The sequence below is a fragment of the Silurus meridionalis genome, chromosome 28 (assembly GCF_014805685.1).
Source record: "Silurus meridionalis isolate SWU-2019-XX chromosome 28, ASM1480568v1, whole genome shotgun sequence".
Taxonomy (NCBI): Eukaryota; Metazoa; Chordata; class Actinopteri; order Siluriformes; family Siluridae; genus Silurus; species Silurus meridionalis.
The window spans coordinates 15,340,519-15,363,989 of record NC_060911.1 but is presented as its reverse complement, the minus strand read 5'-3'; the positions used below and the strand labels follow the sequence as shown (position 1 = coordinate 15,363,989).

Here is a 23,471-nt window from a genome sequence, read left to right as displayed (position 1 = left end):
ACTATTTATACCCAGAAATCTTACTGGCCTGTTTCCTAAACCTAATTATTTGCTAAATGTAGATTGAGATGTTTTCTTAGTAACACTTACTTTTCCAGCCTTTTGTTGACACCGCCCCCAGTTTTTTTAGACATGTTGTAGCCATCATTTTCTGTTTTATTTACTAAGGCACCTCACAGCTATGTTGTGCAAAAGACAGGACACAGGATATCAGGAGTAGTGCTCCCATAAATGTTTATTAAAACTTTTTCCTGCAGTTAAGGTGTAGGTGCTTGAGTGTTTGAATGAGAATGAGTAAAAAAGAGATAAAGGTGTATTTTTGATAAAAAGAGAGTGAGTGGGGCATCTTAGCTCCAGAGAGATCAGCTGGGACTCCCAAAGACTGAGAGCAGAACCGCTTGGGGCAGGAAGGCATTGGGTCAAGCATTTTCAGACTCACTGCCAGTACTGCTGCTGCTGCCTGCGGGAGATAAGAGATTGAGAAAACCAGATCCTTAGAGGGGTCTGGAAACAACTCTCCTCCCCAAGCACCTCAACGTCCTTTTGTATCCACAAAGCTGATGGTGAGAAGCCGGTGTCCTCCTGATCGGCCGCCAACTGTGTCTTGTTTTTTGGTCCTATTTCTCGTCCATGCAGTTTTCTGGCTGTCAAAACAGAGGTGCTAAACGGTCGCTGTCCATTCAGCACTGTGCCAGCAGTTGCTATCGGGGAGCTTTTCTTCAGTGGGTGTGTCCCAGTGTCTCGGCGTCACATTATATTTTACACTATTTCCAACTTTTGTCGAATTTGGATTCTGTAGTTTCTTTGTAAAGCTTTTATTAAAAAAAAAAAAATTAATGAATACTCTGGAAACTCAGTTTCCCAGTGGGTGTGCCTTTATGTCACTGTCCAAAAAATGCAAGCTTCAAGGTTCCAGGAAGAGACAGTAATGATTTTTTAAAAGAGACATGATAATATTGTACATGCTGAATAATTCATAACAATAAATTCCACACCAAAGGCAACCTGATTACCTCATTCACTTTGTTTCTATGCAGAACTTTTGAGGTCGATGGTCCAGCATTTGGTTTTGTTTATGTTAGGAGTCTGGAGCCTAAGGAAACAGGAGACAGATGGAAATCAGCCTGAGCAGTGTAGGACAGAAGAAGTAAGAAGATAATCTTTTTAGAGTGCTGTTTGCAAACAGTGAAGATCTAAAGCAGTGGTTCTAAAAAAAAGACCAGCTTTCTGACTTTATATCACGGGTATGTTTTAATTCCTAATGTTTGTTACTATTATTTAAATTTGATAATTTGAACATTTTTTTTTTTCTAATTACATGGTTTTTTTTTTTCCCTTTAGCTACCCATCTATCATGAAGCTGAATCTTTTTCTTCTCCTTTGTCTCACTGGTGAGAGCATTTTTTATAAACTACTGTTTTGCTAATCGATTGTATGGTTTACATGCAGCTTGTTACCAGTACATATTACTCTTATGTCAAAGGAAGCAGAGTCACGATATCAGCATGAACGCAAAGCTCTCATGTTCTTTCTGCTTTTCTAAATACTAATATATTTTCTTATATACAGTATTTCTGTAAAGAGTAAATTCTGTACATGAAATGGGGTAAATGCTGTGAGATTTGAAAGCCCACCATCACACAGGAGAGTCCGCACCGATTCATCTCCCAATGGATCTCATTTGACACTAAATAATGGGACCAAAAATCTGGTAGATGTACAATAGACCCCATAGGATTTTAGGTAGGCACTTTAAAATAACCAATAGAAGGTGCTAAAGGTAAGATCTTACTTGCTAACCTTTTATTGTAGAGATTAATATATGAACCAATAAAGAAAATAATAAAACCTCAGGATAAGTAAACTGGTCTGAATCCTAATTTGTACGGCCTGGATTTCTGATTTATCAGCTACGTGTAGGGAATTAAGTACAGGTTTACTTTAAATTAAAACAGAAACACATGGCTATGTGCACAGCAATGTGAAAGTGAATATTCGTGCTTTAAGCCAACATGTGCTACACGCTGCCATGAAGAGAACAAGGGAGGAATCCCCCCCAGTGTGCAACAAAGTGATATAATACAGAAAGTCACTCAGGACAAAAGTCTGATTTGACAAGCGTGTAGTTCCACGATTCTTCCTGTAGGTTTGCTTTTCTGCTTCTCTTTTATTACATCCTCAGAGAAAGGGACAATATACTATATTTAAGTAATCATTAATTAAAATTGATTTTATGTGTTTCATTAAATAAAATGTTGCCAACAGATCTGGTCCCAGATGCTGTATCCATCAATAGGACCGTCCCTCACCATTATGACCTGGTGATCAAATTAAAAACATGGACTGATGCAATAAATTACTGCAGAGCAAATTTCACTGACCTGGCAAAAATACTGAGTGATACTGATTGGTTAAGATTTAAAAAGAATCAGCACGCAAAGGTCTGGTGGCACCTGCCTGGGTCGGATTGTACAATGATATCGATAGCTGGCGCTGGTCCTTGAACAACCTCCCATTGAAGAGTTTTACTTATACCAACTGGTGCACTGGAGAGCCTCAAAATCTTTATGGAATAGAATCATGTGTTGCTATGGGCTCAGATAATCGTTGGTATGATGTTCCATGCTCACAACTAAGACCTTTCATTTGCTACAATGGTGAGTTCATACCCTGAATGATTTGTTTGGTTTGATGGCTAAAATGACACATTATGGGTTATAACTTGTGATCAGATTTCATGAGATGTTAACATTTGGTTACATTTTTCACAGCTAAATTCAGTGGAACTGCCAGGTTTGTATTTATCAGTAGTCTTTTTGTGACCTGGCCTGAAGCTCAGGCTTACTGTCGAACATATCACACAGACTTGGCCAGTTCTCTTAGCAGCTCAGATAATGACATAATAATGCAGGTGAGGAATACTGTAGGTGATCCCTGGATTGGACTCTATAGAGACACATGGAAGTGGTTAGATGGGACCATTGCTTCAAACCTTCCATGGGCTCCTGGAAGACCTGATAATTATGGTGGAAATTATAACTGTGGAGTGATATATAATCGACTGTATTATGATGTACCCTGCAGCAACCAGTACTATTTCCTCTGTGACACCAGTGAGTCTTTTCTTTCTTTACCTATTTCGATTAATATCCAGTAAATAGTAAATATTGGTAATAAAAAGTTTTTTTTGCATTTTTATTTACTCTGTTAAAAAGAGAATAAAAAATAGCAGGGAATGAAAATGAGATACTGAGACTGTAATGTTAAATGCTCCTGTTCATAAACACCTCCATGTCCAATTTCATGTGTGTGTGTGTGTGTGTGTGTGTGTGTGTGTGTGTTTATTCTACAGTTTTCCCATCGAGGAGTCAGACAGTGAGGCTGCAGGTGAAGTCTGATGGGAATGTGTTTGATCCTGCTGTACAGTCGTCTATTTTAGAGCAGGTGAGTCACATGATGTCTCTGTTACGACCTCATTAGGATTTCTCACTATGAGAATATCTACTTTTATTCAATCCTGGCATCTCCCTTATTCCCTTGTTCCTTCTGGTTTGATTAACTAAATCCTGATATTGATCTTCAGATTAAACAGAAACTGGAAAAAAACGGCATGTTGAAAAACACTACAGTGACGTGGAAGGTGCAGCCCGATGGAAACATCTTCAACAAGAAAAAGAAGGATCACCTGTAATGTCTTAAAGATCACCTTCAAGTCAAGTAGAATAAAAACTAATATAATAATATCGAAGCAATAATTAGCAGAACATGTCAGATGACAAGATTAGCCAAAAGTAGTGGATTAAACACGCACTTTTCTATTTTACCAACATCATTTTAAAGTCAGTTTTTAACATTGAGACAAATATTTCATATGTAACCTGCTTTTGTTGAAGTGTGTTTAATAAAGAATAGTTGAATATAGACGACAGAGACTGTAATAGTAACTGTACATACATTTTTTGTTCTTTCAATAATCCTGTCATTTTAATCCTACAGTTAAAAATATATGCTATTTTTTTGTTTAAATTTGTTCCTATGTTTACCTTTATTTATTTGCACTGTATATATATATATATAATCATCAATAAATGATTTAAAATAAGATTTTTTGTTGCTTTAAATGTTTAAAGACTTGTTCTGTCTACTGTGAGTAGTTTTACTGAGTATGAAAACCGGGAATCAATTCCTAAATGATGTCTTAATCCAGTCGAAGGTAAAGTTTATGTGAGGAACAAACAACATGGGAAATGCTAATCAAGGGCGAATCCAAAGCCTGTAACAATCAACAATGAAAGAACTCTGAGTGTTACTTTTCAATTGTCTGGTGAAACTGAAGTTTCTAGGCTGTAGTGTGTTCTGAGCAGTTCCCAAAGATTGACAACGGTTCCCTGACAGGTAGAAACTGGGTTCTTGAGTTTCAGCACAGAATTAAAGCCCATATTGAATAATCCAATATACATAGAAGCGAGAAGGGCTAAAGACCACTCCCTGTTGAAAAGGATTATATTCACTGTGAAGGTGAATTTTGATGAAAAAAACACAATTTCATCACAAACCAACATGCAATCAGATTCCTCCTTCCACAACCTGCTTAATGCTGACATTTCAAGTAAAATTTGGGTTTAAAAATATTGACTCAAAACACCAGCACAGGTGAGATTGCTTAAAATTTGCGTACAGTTTTACATTGACAATAACATTTTGTGTCCATTTTCATTTTTAGCTTTAAATCCTCTTAACTGTGTAATAAGATTCTCTCTGTGACATTTAGACCTGAGAGAATCCTGACCTTATGATTTTCCTATGGAAAACAGGACTTTTGTTTTTTGAGTTGAAGACACCAACAGTAAAATCTTAAACATAATTGATAAAATAATTGAACACGCTAGAGCAGGGCCACTTTTTATTTGCTAAGAAAATGCATTTAAATATTCACAAAGCACTAATAATAACATTCAAAGTGAAAGAGGATAAGTAACTAAACATGAAAGTCTAGCTTTGACCTGCGTCTGGCCTTAACTACATCATGTAAATCTTCCATGCTGGTGTTGAGCTGAGATCTTTTTTGAACATGACCCAACCACACCACACCCTCCAAATGGCTCATTCTGGAAGTTCTGCTCTCTCTAAATCTTCTTCAGGTGAGTGGGCCAGGGCATTCAATGCAATTGTGTGATGTGGGGTCTAGGATGCTTAATGCAAGCACCCTCCCACTCTATCAGGTACTTGAGGAGCCCCTTTTTCATACCTATGCTTCTTAACCAAGATAACTGTCTGTTCATGATTGTTAAGAGGCTCAGAGGGGTTTCTAGAAGCAGTTCAATCTGAACGGGTATCAAGATGAAATGTTTTATGTAAAAGGGGACATGTGTCAATTAAGGGTACCAGTGAGTATTTTGGTCTCGTTTTATCCGAATATTTGCACCAGGAAATACAACAATGTGCTGACAGGCATCCAGCCCATGCTCACCAGGGCAACATGGTCCAGTTCAACCAGATAGCACCAGATTCACATTCCTGTTGTGGAAAGACAGCAAGCACATGGGAAAGGGGCTGGGAGGACAAATGGAACATGAATAGTGGCTAATGATGACTGCAGAAGCTTCACACCACCTCCCAGACCCCTCTGCTGGCTCCACCACAAGCAAACAGTGTCCACAATATAGCCTCCCTCCCCTCCTAGAGCCCAAGAAGGTCTCCTCTCCTGGTCACCTTCTCCTACACACTCTCAAGCACAGACACTCACTTACTACACCACCCCATCCCTTTCCCCTTGGGGAACCACCAAAGGGTAGAAAGTGTTACTAGCTTCTAGTAAGTGTTGCTAAAACAAAACAGCTGGAGGAACCTATGTGGTTTCAATTAGCAATCGGTCAGTCAAATTATCAATTATATTAAAGAGTATCTTAGAGAGGCAGAGTCTAAAAATCTCGGAGAATCTGGAAAAATCTCTGTGAATCTAATTGTGTGCACATTTAACAGCATCCTAGAAGTAAATACCTTTAAGAACATCACCCAAGTACTTCCTCCTAACGGACTCATCAAGAATCTCCTTTGTCTACCACATCCGGACTCTTGTTCAGCAACAAAGCCAATGCAAGTAACCGTTTAACTATCTGGATGCTTTTTGAGGTTAAACTTGGCCTTCCTTTCTCTATCTTTCTTCTCTTTCTTCTTTCTCTAGGGGTGCTGATCAAAATTGGAAGTCACTGTAGCTTTCTACATGCTAAATTACAACTAGTACGGTATTACACTATGACTTCTGCATGAGGCTGTTGAAATTTGGAAAGTGTACAGTTCTACATTGACAAATAAATTATGGAGATAAATATTTGAATTATTGTTTTGCCCTATCTGTAAAATCTGATCTGTAAAATCTGATCTGTTAAATCTGATAAAATCCTTCCTTTACTATGATAAACAGGACTTTTGTTTTTGAAAATACAACATGAAGACATGTGTTACATGTAAATTGAACATTGCAGAACAGGGCTACTTTTTATTTGCCAAGAAAATGTATTCAAATAGTCACAAAGCACTTGTAATAACATTCGCAGTCTAAGAGTGTAAAAAACTCCTTACAGGATGTTTTGTAAGAATCTAGTCTTGACCAATTTCTGGAATTTACCATACCAGATCTTTTTTTACCTTTACAATACTTTGTTGGTCCTTTGGAAAGTCTTTATATTAAACAATTAGAATAATCTCTAATAATAAATATTTTATTTAACAGATTTTAGCTCAATGCTGCCTCCTAGTACCCAAAACAGACATTGATGATTTTATAAAAGAGTCATTATAATATTGTTTGTGCTGAATGTTGTTTTTTTAAACTAAAACTCACACTAAAACCACCTGATGACTTTATTCACATCCTTTTCATGCTGAAATTTGAAGACAATGGCTGAGCATTTGGGTTTGTTTAAATAAGGAGTCTGGAGTTGAAGGAAGAGCTGAAGAAAAAATGGAAATTGGTTTTTACGTCGTTTGTCCAGGGTTAAGACAGATGAAGTAAACTGATACATTTTAAAGAGCAGTGAAGATTTTAAATGGAGCTTCTGAAGAAACAGTAATGATCCAATTCAAAACCAGGTAAAAAGTAGCAGATTTTTTTCAAATGTATTGATTTTTTAATGAAGAACTAATCTAGAAATTTGAGTCATTTAAGAAAATGATGGTAATTTTACTTTTATCAAATGGATACTGTAGAAACGTATTAACCCCTCAATGGGCCTCTACTACTGAACAATTATTTATTTATCAAATTTAAGAAGAATAAAGCAAATGTAAGAAATCACGTGTTACTCATGACATCATTGTGTCTGAAATCTGTGTAAATATTTATTGTAAGTAATGCAGTACTTTCATTTATAAACAGTATTAGAAATAACATTTTTATAAAAGTTTAATAAGAAACAAAAATGTGCTGAAGTGTTATGTGGAATTAAGTGGTGTCCTCTTCAAAAACATGTAACTGGACATATATTTGTATGTTCTGCCTGATAGCAATAATAAATAAAAGGTGGACAATGGAATTAATGTCATTATTGGAACTTTGGATTTGCATATAAAACTTGGATAGATATTATCTACAAATTTGCACAAATAATTGACTTTGGATTTCTACATAAATTGTGAATTTTCTATTTATTTTTTTGTCCTCAGCTACCTGCAAATCATGAAGCTGAATTTTTTTCTTCTCCTGTGTCTAACTGGTGAGAGCATTTTATAAAACACTCTTGTTATTTGATTATATAATTTATGACATTATGATCATTAATATTAAACAAATTCATTTGACGTTTTTACCTTTAAAGCTATTCATTTCTTTATTTAGCTGAACTGTGTAGAATTTCCAAAACATCAGACGTTATAAGGCTGAATTACAAGGAAATATTTATTAGTGATTGCAAATCTTTATTATATGTCGAGTTAACAATTTTAGAATTTCATTCAATAATTATTTTATATTTAAAATACCTTTGTGGGGTTTTTTTCTAACTTTGTCTATTTTACTGACTTCAGAAACATGTTTGAGCAATTATTATTATTATTTTGTAATTTATCACATTTTCTACCAAACGGTTCACATCTGTGCTACTGTTACTTCCTGAAATCATTTTAAATAGTTAACATTATCTATTAGATTAGATTAGATTAGATTAGATTAGATTAGATTCAACTTTATTGTCATTGTGCAAGGTACAATAACAAGTGCATAAGTGGCCTATTTTTATTTTTATTTTTTATAAGTGAAGATCATAAAATCATAAAATTAAGCACCTTCTGACTTTTAACGCATGCCCGCTTTCACAAACAGGATTTTGTAGTTCCACAAAAAAAAAAAAAAGACTAAATAAAAGCAGAAGTTATTTTTCTGTTGTGTCTGCAGGAAGACGCAGGTGAATGTAACTACAAACATTTCCAACAAGTTAAATAATAAATACAAATATAAATAAACGAATGAACTGCTTAAGGTAATAAAAATTTGCAGAAATCCTGCATTTCCATTTGTACATCGCAGAGTATTATTTAGTTAAAACGTGTATTAAAGTATTTACAGTAAGTGACCACACACACAATAAAAGGCAAGAAGGCAAAAAATTCACTACTTAGTGACACTGTTAGTTTATAATAAATGATTTCAGTTTGGGATTTGTCTATACTCAGATATTCGTCAGTTAAATTTTACTATAGGTTTCATAAAACACAGTGTCTTCAGCAGGTCTGGTTCCAGTTGTTGCGTCCATTCTCAGGACCGTCCCTCACAAATATGACCTAATATTGACACCAATGTCATGGCCTGATGCGAGGAATTACTGCAGGGTGATGTACACTGACCTGGCAACGATGCAAAGTAATACCGACTGGCTCAGACTGCGGAAAGAAGCAGCAAGAAAAGGACTGGCGACTCATACCTGGGTCGGATTGTACAATGATATTAACAGCTGGCGCTGGTCTTTGAATGAACTTCCGCTGAAGAATGTTACTTATCTCAATTGGTACGTTATAGAGCCTAGTAATAGTGGTGGAAAAGAATCATGTGGTGCTATTGGCTCAAATAATAACTGGTGGGATTTATCATGTACAACACCACTACCCTTCATATGCTACAATGGTGAGTCAATATCCTTATAGTGATTTGCTTCTTTTCTATCTTCATACTTTGGGTTGTATGTTGGGATTTCCTGCAGAGACGTTACTAACAGAGCCTGGGAAATGTCTTGGCTTTTTATTCAACAGCTAATTTCAGCGATGCTAATAAGTTCATTGGGATCAGGACTCTCAGAATGACCTGGTCGCAAGCTCAGGCTTATTGTCGCACATATCACACAGACTTGGCCAGTTCTCTTAACAGCTCAGACCAAAACCTATTATGGCAGTTGTATGTCGTTCAGGGTGCTTCCTGGATTGGGCTATACAGAGACACATGGAAGTGGGCAGATGGAACCAACGCTTCAAACATAACGTGGGCTCCTGGAGAACCTAATAATTATTGGAGAAATGAGAACTGTGCAGTAAATTATAACGGACTCTACGGCGATGCGTCCTGCACTGACAAGGCCTTTTTCTTCTGCCACACCAGTGAGTCTTCATGTTTTATAAGTTGGTCTTAAGTGTCTATTAAAACTTATATTCAGTTCCTTTAACTGTTTTTAATTTTAAGAATATTATTGATTGATTTATTTCCATTCGATCTTTTTCTTTAGTATAATAAACGCTCCTGTTTGTGCTTATAAACACCTTCATCGACTACTTTTCGTCTTTCAGAAACATAACGCTGTACTGACACGTTCCTCTCAAAATTAAATGAATGGGAGGAGCGTTAATGAGGGTTCCAAAGACATTTACATGCAGGAAAAAGTTACAAAAAACGTTATTAATAATTTCTAATTAGTCAATTCATGCTAAAGTAAACAAAAATAAATAAATAATAAATAAATGAAAAATACGAGTAGAATTTAAACAAACTACTGAATCAAATCGAACACGTGTGTGTGTGTGTGTGTGTGTGTGTGTGTGTGTGTCTGCAGCTCTAAATAAATTGTAACATCCATCCAGAAGGTAAAGTGTCCTGCATGTGTGTGTGTGTGTGTGTGTGTGTGTGTGTGTGTGTGTGTGTGTATGTGTGTGTTTGTTCTACAGATTTCCCAACGAGGAGTCAGACAGTGAGACTGCAGGTGAAGTCTGATGGAAGTGTGTCTGATCCTGCTGTACAGTCGTCTATTTTAGAGCAGGTGAGTCACATGATGTCTCTAAATCAGTTTTTTTATTCATTCTTAGATTCTTTGACATCGATTTTCATCTGATTTATAACATCTTGATTCTGATCATCAGATCAAGCAGAAACTGAAGGAAAATGGCATGCAGGAGAAACTCACAGTGACTTGGAAGGTGCAGCCTGATGGAAAAATCTTCCACAAGAAAAAGAAGGATCACCTGTGACGTCTGAATGCTCACCTTCAAATCAAGTAGAATCAAAACTTTTTTGCTTCCTTTTACTGCTCCAATTATAAATATAAAGATATATATATTTATGCTATTTGCACTTCTGGATAGATGCTAACTACATTTTATTGGCCCTGGACTTGTACTCTGCACAATTACAATAAAAAAATGAATCGTATCTTGTCTAATCTAATCTAATCTAATCTAATCTAATCTAATCTAATCTAATCTAAGAGCCCCTCTTTGAGGCAAATATTTAATTTCTAACCTGTTGTTGCTGTAAGCGGCCACTGGACACAGTGATAAGGAGAAGTTTTTTTGGGTTTAATGCATCAGTGTGACATTGTAAAGAATATTCTTATATTTAAGAAAAAAATGTAATAAAACCTGTAAATACGCTGCGAGTTCTTTGAACCGTCATAAATAATTCGCTTGTCACCATTACTGTGATTTTCCTCTTACCTTTTTTGTGTTTTGTTTATAATTTCTGTGCCCAGAAAAAAGAAAGAATGTACTTTCGCATTACCAATAAACTATTTTAAAAAAAAAATGCTGTTTCACAGACTGGTCATGGGGTTTGCACGTAACTGCTAATTTTCTGCCTGGAATGCTGAAATTTTAAATATTTCTGATTTTAAAGGGAAACTAGGTTGATTATTTGGTATAAATTAACATGTAAAGGCTTCACTAACATCTGAAAGCATAGCAACATGGACCATTTTGCATGACTATAAGGATTTAATGGAGTATTGCATGTGCAGATTTGTTTGTTAAGACTCTCTCTGTGATGAGGCGTGTGATGCTGAATGATGGCCTCACGTAACACTTCTTTTCTTATGGAAAACAGCCGTCTTTGTTTGTGTAGTTGTACTGTGTATATACTCAAGATGAAGGCTAGTTTGACCTGTAAATCCAACACTGGAGAACAGCGCTACGTTTTTAGGGTTCGATTTCATCTCACTGCTGAAGTGAGACCGTGATAATGCTATAAAGGAGACATGACCAGGATGATTCAACAGCATTTTGGTTTTGTTTTAATCAGAAGACTAAGGGAAAGTTACATTCAAATGAAAATCATTTTGTTGTGTTCCTGTACATTTATAATGTAGACAACAGTATGCATATTATGGTCAGCACCTAGAAATTTGGTATAAACCAACTTGAGTAACAGTAAGTGCAGCAGTCACTTTCCAACTCTCCTACCAATCATCACAAAACCTCAGAATTTAGAAAAATGCTATAAAGATGTGTTAGAAATAAATGCAATACATTCCGTTATCCACAAGATGGCAGCAAATACAAACTAAAGTGCTGAACGTTTTCCTGATAGTTCCCCTAGTAACAATCATCATAATGAGTTGGTCTTCTCCGATATTGTTTGGCTTGGCATGTGGTTCAAACATATGGAAAATGGTAGAAACAATTTTTTGTGTGTGTTATTTCATAGATTTCCCAGTTTAGGAAACCAATAGTGAGGCTACAGGTAAAGTCTGATATGACTTTGTGTTTTTGATTCTGCATGTAATTTTGGTGACATCTCTTAGTTTTGTTGACATTCCACCATCATATTCTTCTTTCAGTCCTCAATCTTCTCCTCTTCTTCTTCACCTCCAAAACCATCCAACAGACCACCATCCGATGCTGTCTAGCTACACTGTCCCCTGCCAACACCTTACAGTCTCCAATCTCCTTCAGGTTGCATCTCCTACATAGAACATAGTCCACCTGTGTGCACCTTCCTCCACTCTTATACGTCACCCTATGATCCTCCTTCTTCTTAAAATACGTGTTCACCACTGCCATTTCCATCCTTTTAGCAAAATCTACCACCATCTGCCCTTCCACATTCCTCTCCTTAAAACCATACCTACCCATCACCTCCTCATCACCTCTGTTCCCTTCACCTACATGCTCATTAAAGTCTGCACCAATCACCAATCGTTCATTCCCCTTCTACCACTTCATCTAAATTACTCCACTATTTTTCTTTCTCCACCATCTCACAACCCACTTGTGGAGCATAAGCACTGATGACATTTACCATCACCTCTTCAACTTCCAGCTTCATGTTCATCACCCTTTGAGAAACTCACTTTACCTCCACTACACTCTTACTGTACTCTTTCTTCAGAATCACCCCTACACCATTTCTCTTTCCATCCACACCATGATAGAACAGTTTAAACACCTCCAATGTTCCTGGCCTCCTTTTCCTGCTGTCCTTCAGCCAACAGTAGCCAAATTTCAACCGGTACATTAACAAAGTTATGTTCATTCTAAAATCTGTTGGAATTTATCAGAATGTTATAGTACCTACTCTTTGCAGTGGATGCAGTATATAATTCTAACATTTGGATTAAAAATAAAAAATATAAATATATGAAAAACTTAGTGCTGATAGATCAGCATACCCTTCTACTCTTATAGAAGATATACTAGATCTGATCCTAGATTTCTATTCAGTACTACTGAAAAAAAAAACCCACTGGGAATAAAAGCACCACAATAACGTTCACACCGTCAATAGCCATTGATGATTTCCTCACTTTTTCAATGTTAAAATTTAAAATTCCAGGTAAAAAAAAAAATCCAGTTTATTTTATAAATAATTCTTAAAATCTAATTATTACAGATTAGCAATTAAAAAGTTTTACTCCCACTCAAGAGAATAAATACATTTTTAAACAGATAATTCCAGAACCTGTTCTCAAAATAATAGACTCTTTCATCAGCACTGGTTTTGTACCTAAATCTTTCAAACTGCAGTTATCAACCCCCTAATTAAGAAACCTGACCTTCACCCTGTCAGCTGTCCAACCACAGGGCAATATCAAACCTCCCCTTTATCTTCAAGATCCTAGAAAAGGTTGTAGCACAGCAATAATGCTCATACATACTTGGCAAGACTTTCCGGCTCGGCAGCCATCTTGGATTAGCAATTTTGGGTCAGTGGTAATTTTAAGGACTACTCCACATTAAGGAAACCATTCACACACACTTTATACCAGTTGGTATTTTCTGTTTTCTGTGTTCCTGAGACTCATCATGCCTGCTTACCTGTGCTTTTTGATTTCATGGCTTTGGATTAAGGATGGTGTTTTTTGTACTGGCTTTTGTCCAGTACAAAAAACTTTATTACCCAGTTTGTTGGCTTTGTGGCTTTGTTGTGATTGTGTTTCTTATACTATGTTTTGAACTCTGCCTCTGTTTACCTGGTCTTGGCCTACTCTGTGTCACTCTGGTCTCTGACTTGCATTGCTCTATTTGCCCATGTTTCATCTCTATAACTGCTTACTCTGCTCTTTGCCTTTTGCCCGACAATTTCCCTATGGGATCAATAAAGTATTCTGATTCATGAACTGTTTTTTTATATATCTGTCTGCATTTTGTGATTGACATTAATAAAAATGTATCAGGCAGAATTTTGGTCTCATAACACAGCGACGATGCTGGTAAATGACCTGCTTTTGGCCTCGTGTCCACTTGCTTTAGTTATTTGCTTTAAATGCAGCTTTTGAAAGCATTGATTATAATCTCATCCTTGCTAAAATAATAATTGTTGAATAAAGGGAAAGGCTCTCTCCTGGTTCTCTACACTCACTAAGGTAAAGTTTCCTGTTCTGCAAGGATTTGTCTTAGGCCCACTGCTTTTTAAAAATATATATATGCTGTCTCTAGATAGAATTATTCATAAACGTGGTATTAGATTTCATTGCTACGCTAACAATACATAGTTGTACGTTGCCTTAATTACTAACAATGCCTTACTGTCTGGGTGTTCTATTAAGTTCATAAATAAGCTTTAGTCCAGGATGCAGCAGCAAGAGTTCTTAATAGAACCAGAAAATATGACTACATCACCCCTGTTTTAATCAGTCTGCACTGGTTCCCCATTAAATCTCACATTAAAATGGATGGATATAGTGTTTTGGTGAACTGGGGTATTTGGATGCTGTTATCCCCCACCCCCCACACTTTTCACTCTTCTCCAATAGGTCCTTTATGTCTGCATTACCTTCGGGCTCTCTCTTTTATCTATGCTGCCATACAGTAGCTAGTCTTGCTGGAGTCCATACTTACACCTGCATCCTTATTTCTCACTCTCCAGTGTTCTGTATTGTTTAGAGACTATAATCACATCAGTCTTGATGTCACCCAAATGAGGATGGGTTCCCCTTTTGAGTCTGGTTCCTCTCAAGGTTTCTTCCTCATAACATCTAAGGGAGTCCATCTTGCCGCATTTCCTGCACCATTCTGTATTTAAGGACACCTGATACATTTATTCCAGGGCCAGATTATCTCACCAGCTTCCAATGTCCCTAAGATTACTCTTGCCACCCTGCCTGGTATGGATTCTGTTCCTGTTTCTGTTCCTGATCCCTGTTCTGCTCTATCTTTCTTGTTCTAGTTTGGACTCTGAACTGCTTTTGTTTTTTGTGTTTTTGTCTCTGCCTGCATTGCCCTGTTTGCCTGTGTTTAGACCCTGGACTGTTTTTATTTTGCCTTTGCCCCATTGCTTGCTGCTTTCTTATTAAAGTCTTTTTTTCATCTTATTCCTGGCATCCTGCATTTGGGTCCATTCTCCTCCCAGTCACCCGCACTTCCTGACATTTTCTGATTTAACACAATGCCCTATATATGGATGGAGTTTAACCAAAGTTATCTTCATTTGGAGACTGGATGGTTTCACATCAACAGCAAATCAAGAACTTTGAAGACGGATTTGGACTGTAAATGATATTAACATTGTTACAACATATAGTACAATGGCTCAGGACTGTGGTTTGCATGAAGAGTTTTGCATTCAATTTGCTATTAGTAAACAGAACACCTCAACAACTAGAGAACTAAAATGATGCCACCCAGATGATGATGGGTTCTCTGTTGAGTCTGGTTTCTCTTAAGGTTTCTTTCTCATACCATCTCAGAAAGATTTTCCTTGCTATAGTCACCACTGGCTTACTCATTAGTGATACAAAGTTGGAATTGATAAGTTTTATCATCTTTATCTCTGTAAAGCTGCTATGGGGCAATATCTGTTGTTAAAAGCTCTATACAAATAAAATGTAATTGAATTGAATGAGAGCACGTTTCTACTGGAAAACAGACGTCTTTTTTTTGTAAAGTTTTAACTAAGTCCAAGGTGAAGTCTTATTTGACCTGTAAATACAACATTTGACAACAAGGCTACGTTTTAATTTGCCAAGAAAATGCATTCAAATAGTCACAACACACTTCTGCTAAGACTGGAGAGGTGTGGAGGTGTGTAAGAATCGATTCCTGACCCAGCTCTGGCCTTTACTACATCATGTAGATCTTCCTTTATGAATACAATACACTCGTTCCTCTGTTGATCCATCATTCTAAAATCATTTTAATAAATACGCTGCTACTTCTATATTTCCTCTTGTTTTTCAGTGGGTTGCATTTCATCTCACTGACCAACAAATGCTGCCGAAAAAGAGATGGAAAATCATGATGATGTTTTAAAGGAGTATTTTGCATGCTGAATGTAAAAATTCCACACTAAAGGCTGATGACCTCATTTACCTCCTTTAGACTAGTGATGGAGGAAGTCAAAGGGGTCATGGACCAAAACTAAAATGCAGTATTTAATATATCTGTATGTTGTAATACATCTAAAATACGGAATTCATATAGAATGGGATCATATCGAATGGGATAGATAGCTGGGTATGCCATCAGGGCTAACTGAATTATGTGCATCCATTCTGCTCAGTGATGAATACACATCTGTTATGGAGAGCGAAAGGGGACGGTCAACAATGAAGGAGTCACAATTAGTGTTGTGATGTCTAATGCCTCATCCACAGCCATCTGAGGTCCTGGTCATGTGGATATTTAGGATTGGAGATTTCCACCACAGAAGCTACTAAAGCAGTGCATGGTCCAAACAGAGGGTAAAAGCCCATCCCAGCAGGTAGTATTGGTAAGAGGAGACCCATTTCATGGCAAGACATGACATGAGAAGAAAAAGAGAGAAGAGATAGAGATCTCATCTTCCTCCAGGTACACCATTAAATTGTCCTGTGTTAAGCAACATCTGCTGGCACTGGATTTAGTCTGCAATCCAAAAAAATAAGTTGTTCCAGCACCACCATAGCAATGATCTCAGCATACCATTACACCTCCAGTAGCCGGGAGTATGTGGCCAGGCCTGCTGGAACAACAGTGGCCAATCTCATGCTTGTACAGAGTGAGGGGAGCTGAAAATGTTAATGCTACGGCAAGAGTTTGCAACTTCTCCAGAATACTATAAAGTAGCTTCCAATCATTGGCTTGCGCATTGTTCAGTGCCCAGAAGAGCTGCTCTGCTCTAAACTTCAGAAGAGCCTGATGTTGGGTCTGCTGGATAGCAGTAAGAACTTCCACAAGCTCATTCAGTGGAAAGGACTCCATGATGGCGTTTCCTCCTTTCTGTCATGGATTTTGGAGAGCTTGCTGGCTCAGGAATGATAAGTAGGAGGCAGACAAATTTTCACTAGTACTCTCTCTCTCATCCAGCTCTACTCCTGCACCCCTTCAATCCTCCTCCCAGTAAGCAAAAGAATTTGGCCCAGATTTGGCATTCATCTGGCACAGCTGGCATTCATCCGGCACTGGCATACAGCATGTGGGCCAAACATGGCCCGGTTGGGCAGAGGTGGTACCGTTTTTAAGGCGGCTCACAAGACATGGGCCATATGTCATTTAGGACCAGTTATGGGTATTTACCTTGGCTGAGACTTGGGCTAGTTATGGCCCATGTGTGGCCGTTGTCTGGAATCCAGACCTGGTCCACACTAGGACCGTAATTCATTGCGGTATATGGGCCAAGCAAAAGCTGGTTGTGTGGTTGAGCTGGGCCAGAGAAAAATTGCTATGTGGGCTGCTGCTTAACACAATAAAGTACACACTTCCTGCACAGGTGTGTGATCCTCACCCCTCACTTCCTCTGGCTCCAGTGCTTGGCCATGCACACACTGCAATGACATGGTCTTATGACATGGTCCATAATCAAATATTAGTGCTACGAATCTCGTTGTTTGCGAAAACAGAAATGTAGTGTGCTAGCAATTGTTTCTTATTTAATCAAGGACACTCAGATCCTATGCAAAGTTTGAATCTGTTCTTTTGTTTATGCCTTTTGTTTGCACCTGCAAATGGAAATCAGTCCCTGTCCTGTGTGAGGCAAATCTCAATATTCAGATCAAGAACCTGATTTGTGTAAAGAAATGACAAGGTGTCTAGTTTAGCTATTTATATCAAGATGTGCAGCAGACAAAGCTCTCAAAGAAACAGCAGCAGATTTTAGAGTCGAGGTATGTTTTGGTGCATGCTTTAAATCTATTTATTTTGATAAGAAATCGTTGCTTTGTTATAGTCTAATGCTTTATTTTCTCCTCTGAATTAAAAAAAAAACTCTTATACATTTGTATTATAATTGTAATTATGTTTAAAAGCCATAGAATTCCATGGATACAGGATGTTGTTTGAAAGTAAATGAAGTGTAGATTCAATAAATAGGAATGTTTAGCTTGTTAGTTCATTTATTCCAAAATTATGGAATTATTAAGATTTTGTCTTTCGTCTGTGGGATTTTAACAGAAAAGAACAGGAACACAATGTTGGACACACAACAAACTCATCAAACCATGGTTTATGGATAGCATGTTTTTCAGTTAGTTAACTGTTTTTTGTTTTGAATATTATACCAAGTTCATTCACTGAGAAGTCTTGTTGTAAGTCTTATATTTAAACTTCTCTCTTATATTCAGTATTTTTTTTATCATTTTCCAACAGTAACTTGTTCAATTTAGCAACTTTTCAGTGTGTAACAATTTTTCATGCGAAACTATTTTCATTACAAACAATGGAGGTTGTTCGAGATTTGTAGGTGTTTGTATGAAATGTCGAAGTTGTAAATACTTGGTGTTTCTGTGTTATGTCATACCTCACATTCGGTTTTTCAAAAATCAGCAACTTCTTGTTCTCAGAAAAGGAAAGTTCAGAAATGGACCTGCGACATTAAATGTCCATTGCAGCAAATCGGAAAAAAAAAAAACGAGTTGCCCAAATATTTATTTACTACATTTGAATAAAACAATAGTGTTCTATTTGTATCCAGGGCAAGTCAACTAGAACATTTCACCCTGAACCAGTTGTACAAATGTATGCTAGTCGTTTGCTTGCTTCTTATTAACCCTGTAACTCCAAATGTATCATAGTTGATACATGAGATTCTGAACCCTCTGCACCAACTGCATTAAGACTTTCTTTAAAAAAACCTGTCAAGTACAATCTGAGACTTGTTAGCTTGCCAATATTTGTCTTTTCAGTAAATCAAATCATGATTATCATACTTTAGATGTGTTAGAGTGGTGACCACGCGTAGGAAGCGGAAGTAACTTAATCATAGTTTATTGAGGTTAAGCACACAAACAAGAGTCTAGGAGAGGTACGAACCGTAACACGGGGATACTCCAGGTATAATCCGTATAGCAGGTATGATCCGACAGCGAGTCAGTTCAGAACGGGAGCTTATGAAGGGGAACCGGTAACGAGTGACAGGTGTCGGCGAATAGCGCTGGGAGCGGTTGATAGAGAGCCACGGAGGGGGCATGCAGGTGGATCCCTGACAATTTGTTATATTGACCAGTTCAGAGAAGAAATTCAGAATACACAGATATTATTGTATGTTAATTGTATGTATTTTCAGATTTTCTGTTCAGAAAAAAAAGATAGTGTTGAAATTGTTACCTGAATGCCTATGGAGAGTTAGGGCAAGGTTTGAGGAGGTCATGTTGGTTGTAATTGGCATTCCAAAATTAGACAAGATTGTATTTGTACACTGTTCTGTGGCTAATATTCAGAGATCTCATTTGCTGTCTTACACCACTAAAACATCTCTGCCAGTGTAGGTCCACCAAAAGAAAAATTTTGATCTCTTGCTCCTTATACAGAACTGCAGCTGCTCCAATTACTCTTCCTTTTTCTTGGAAGTTCATTAACCTGACACTGATGCCCATAGTTGTGAGGTCTGGTTGGATTGTGTCCAGGTCCCCAACTGTGTGTGCTCTTACAGATAGAAAAGACTGCAGATCCCGATGCTTCTGGTTCAATAAGTTTTCCACTAGTTTGGGCAAGTTAATGCATCCATCATCCTCGATTCCTTTATTTATTTATTTATTTATTTTTCAACAGTATAATAAAATTAAAACGGTCCACTAATTTGAGCAATTTGGAATATGTACCATGTTTTTACCATAGTGTAAGAAAAGCCCACAAAAAGATGTGTGTTTAGTTCAGCACCATAGTCACGTCCCAGTTCAGCATTTCTATACATTTTACTTTACAGAGTCCATGTGTTCATCATGAAGCAAAATCTTCTTCTCCTCCTTTATTTTAATGGTGAGTGATCAGTGTATTTCTAAACAGAAAATGTACATTGATATACACACACACACACACACACACACACACACACACACACACACACACACACACACACACACAGAGAGAGAGAATAAACTTACTTTTTATTAGATAATATCATCTGGCATATAAACATGTGGCATATTGTGGTGAGATGGCTAATGGGAGCCCCCTGCTGGGTAAAATAAAATCGCACCGGACCACAATAACTTCCACAACGAAATGCTCGTATTTAACTTTGTGGGCACTATGTTATGTGACAGATAATTGCAGAAAGTGACATTTTACATCTAGAATATATCTCAGAGCTCGCTGTATTTATATTAATAATGTATAACATAATTCTAAAACAAATTTTACCGACAGCTTTTGTCGCATCCGTCCAACAAACAATTTCCCGCAATTATTACATGATCCTGATGAGGAAGTCGTGGCCTGATGCACAGAATTACTGCAGGATGATGTACACTGACCTGGCAATCATCATCACTGATGTTGATTCTTTACAATTAAAGAAAGAAGCAGCAAGAAAAAAACTGACAGAACCTGCCTGGATCGGATTGTACGATGACGTCAATAGTTGGCGTTGGTCCTTAAACGACATCCTGCTGAAGAACAGCATTTTTACGAACTGGATTACTGGAGAACCTAATAATTATCTTGCAAAGGAATCCTGTGTTATAATAATGAATACAACTGGATACTGGGCTGATAAACCATGTACAGATTTCAGACCCTTCGTATGCTACGATGGTGAGTCTTTATTGAGATTGTGATTTGATGAGTTTCAGGTTGGAGGCTGATGTTGCACTTTTCCTCTAAAACCAAGTAAATGATACTGTAACTGACACGTTGTAGTGAATGTTAGGATTATAAATATGAACTAAGTTTGCTGAAAAAAGATGATGTAATGCGTTGGCAATGCAATGTGTATAAAACAAGTACAGTACAAACAGACAAAATATTCTTAATTTACAGATAATCTCAGTGGAGCTGACAGGTTTATCGGTGTGGCTAGTCCTCTGCTAAACTGGGCTGGAGCTCAGACTTACTGCCGAACACATCACACAGACCTCGCCAGCTCTCTTACCAGCTCAGATAATGACTTCATAACACAGGTGATGACTATCCAGGGGGATTCCTGGTTTGGGCTGTACAGAGAGACGTGGAAGTGGTTAAACAACACCAACACATCAAACCTCCCATGGTATCCTGGACAACCCAGTAATAACTGGGGAAGTGAAAACTGTGCACCAGTTTATAAAGGACTGTACATTGATGAAGAATGCACCAACCTGCACTATTTCTTCTGTTACACCAGTAAGTCTTTTTTCAAGATTTATATTTCGGAATTTACTTTTTACTTAAGTATATTGAGGAAAAGAGGAGAAACAATTTCTATGTGTTTATTCTGTAGATTCCCCAGTAAAAAAACAGGTGATGAGGCTGCAGGTGAAGTCTGATGGAAGTGTGTTTGATCCTGCTGTCCAGTCGTTCATTTTGGAGCAGGTGAGTCCCTGAAATTTGGTGAAATTTTTTCAAATTTTTATTATTTCCAAAAACATTTGCTCCTTTCTGCTTGTTTCCATCATATTAACTCTTGTATTATCTGTAAAATATGATTTTGTTTGTTGGTTTATTAAACCTGGACTTTGCTCCTCAGATGCAGAAGAAACTGGAGGAACATGTCATGCTTAAGAACATCACACTGTCCTGGAGGTTGCATCCGAATGGAAATATCTTCTCTAGGCCAAAAAAAATTCAGTAAAACAGTAGAGTGTTGACTTTGGGCTGTAAACTCTGTTATGTAATGTTTTGTCATATACTGTATACATACGTATATATCAAATTAACTTTTATTTTGTCTATAATCTTCACTCATTCCCCTAAAAGTAAAAATGGAAATGTCTGTAAATGTATTTAAAGATAACACTGAAATATAACTGAAATGTACTCAGTACTCAGAAAAAAGTATTCAGACTGATGAACCTTTGGCACAATTTCAGCCTTTTTGTTTAAGTCTTTTTGTTTTGCAAACCTTGATTAGGGGATTTTCTGCCATTCTTTAAGGCAAATCCTCTCAAGCTTGTGCTGGTTGAATGGGGAGTTTTGGTGGACTGCCACTTTCAGGTCTTTCAGAGATTTTCAGTAGGGCTCAGGCTGGACCACTGCAAAACATTCACAGGACCATCCTTAAGCCACTTCTGTGTTGTCTTGACTGTGTGAGTAAGGTTGAGGTCATGTAGGATTGTAAACCTTCAAACAAATTGAGGTCCTGAGTGCTGTGGAACAGGTTTTTATTAAGTCTGGACTTTTCTCCATCCAGCTTTGACCAGTCCTTCAGTCCTTGCTGCAGAAAAACACCTCCCCAGCTCCCACCATCATGCTTCACATTTTGGATGATGCCTGTTTCCTCCAGACATCACATTTAAAATCGAGGCTAAACAATTTGGTTTCATCAGACCAGAGAATCTTGTTCCTCACAGTCTGAGAGTCCTTCAGGTGTTAGGTTTCAAACTTTAAATGGGCTTTCGTGTGTTTTGCACTGAGGAGAGGCTTCTGTCTGGTCACTCTGCCATAAAGCACAGATTGTTGGATGGCTGCAGTGATGGTTATCCTTCTGGAACTTTGTCCATCTCCACACAGTAATCTTTGGAACTCAGTCAGAGTGACCATACAGCTTCAAAGGGTTTGAGTACTTTTTGAGTACATGTACATATGATATTTCTTTTTTTCTGTTTATATATATATATATATATATATATATATATATATATATATATATATATATATATATAATGTTGTAGTAAATATTGTATATGATAACGATGATGGAACCCATTAATAGCTTGTAAATCCATGCGCCTTGAAAAATAAAAAAAAACAAATTCCACTATTATTGCAACATCTGTTTATTTATATTTCATTCAATCCATTTTAATTTGTATTGCGCTTTCAACAATGGACAATGGACAACAATGTCTCAAAGCAGCTTTGCACATATAAAGTGATAATAAAGTTGTGTAAAAGAGTGTAAACGTTTGGTGCCTATAAGTTTTATTAATATAAAATAAGTTCACTATTGATTGTGAGCTTGTCCCTAATGAGCGAGTCAGTGGCGAATGTGAGAAGGAATTGTTTGAGGAAGAAACCTTGAGAGGAACCAGACTCCATCCTCATCTGGGCACTGAATCTGCATTCATTACAGTTCCATCATTATTGAGGTGTTCAGTAATGGACGCTTAAACGCAAAACTGTTCATGCAACCTGTGGACCTGAGCACATTGTAGTAAACTGTTGTTATTAATTATTATTAAAAAAGTTCTTGAGTTGACTGGCAAATTCATGGATTTTTAGGATGTAGGTATAGAACCATCGCCAGCAGCACAGTGTCTCCAATTAAAGAGAACTCCATTTAGAGGCGCTCTCTCTCTCTCTCTCTCTCTCTCTCTCTTTTGTTCTTGTAGCTCTTAGTGCAAGAGAGCACACACTTGTTAATACAAATCCAGCACAGGTGTATGATCCTTATCCTCCACATCTTCTGGCTCCTCCCTCCATTTAAAACCTACCCATTAGTGCACCCACTG

General features: G+C 37.3%; 1 protein-coding gene and 1 long non-coding RNA gene across 2 annotated transcripts; one reads left to right on the top strand and one right to left on the bottom strand.

The window, feature by feature from the left end:
* Nucleotides 1-249: 249 nt before the first annotated feature.
* Nucleotides 250-13,387, bottom strand: LOC124381656. Its single transcript, XR_006924904.1, has 3 exons — nt 13,347-13,387; nt 1,014-1,093; nt 250-460 (listed from the first exon to the last, which is right to left on the bottom strand). It is a non-coding gene; the product is annotated as an uncharacterized LOC124381656 (long non-coding RNA).
* Nucleotides 13,388-13,943: 556 nt separating this feature from the next.
* On the top strand, nt 13,944-22,593 carry LOC124381631 (putative C-type lectin domain family 20 member A). The gene is made up of 6 exons (XM_046843438.1): nt 13,944-14,054; nt 19,808-19,860; nt 20,251-20,637; nt 20,863-21,204; nt 21,302-21,393; nt 21,548-22,593. Exons 2-6 carry the CDS (start codon nt 19,824-19,826, stop codon nt 21,650-21,652), a joined length of 963 nt encoding a protein of 320 aa, XP_046699394.1. The 5' UTR covers nt 13,944-14,054; nt 19,808-19,823; the 3' UTR covers nt 21,653-22,593.
* Nucleotides 22,594-23,471: the final 878 nt, after the last annotated feature.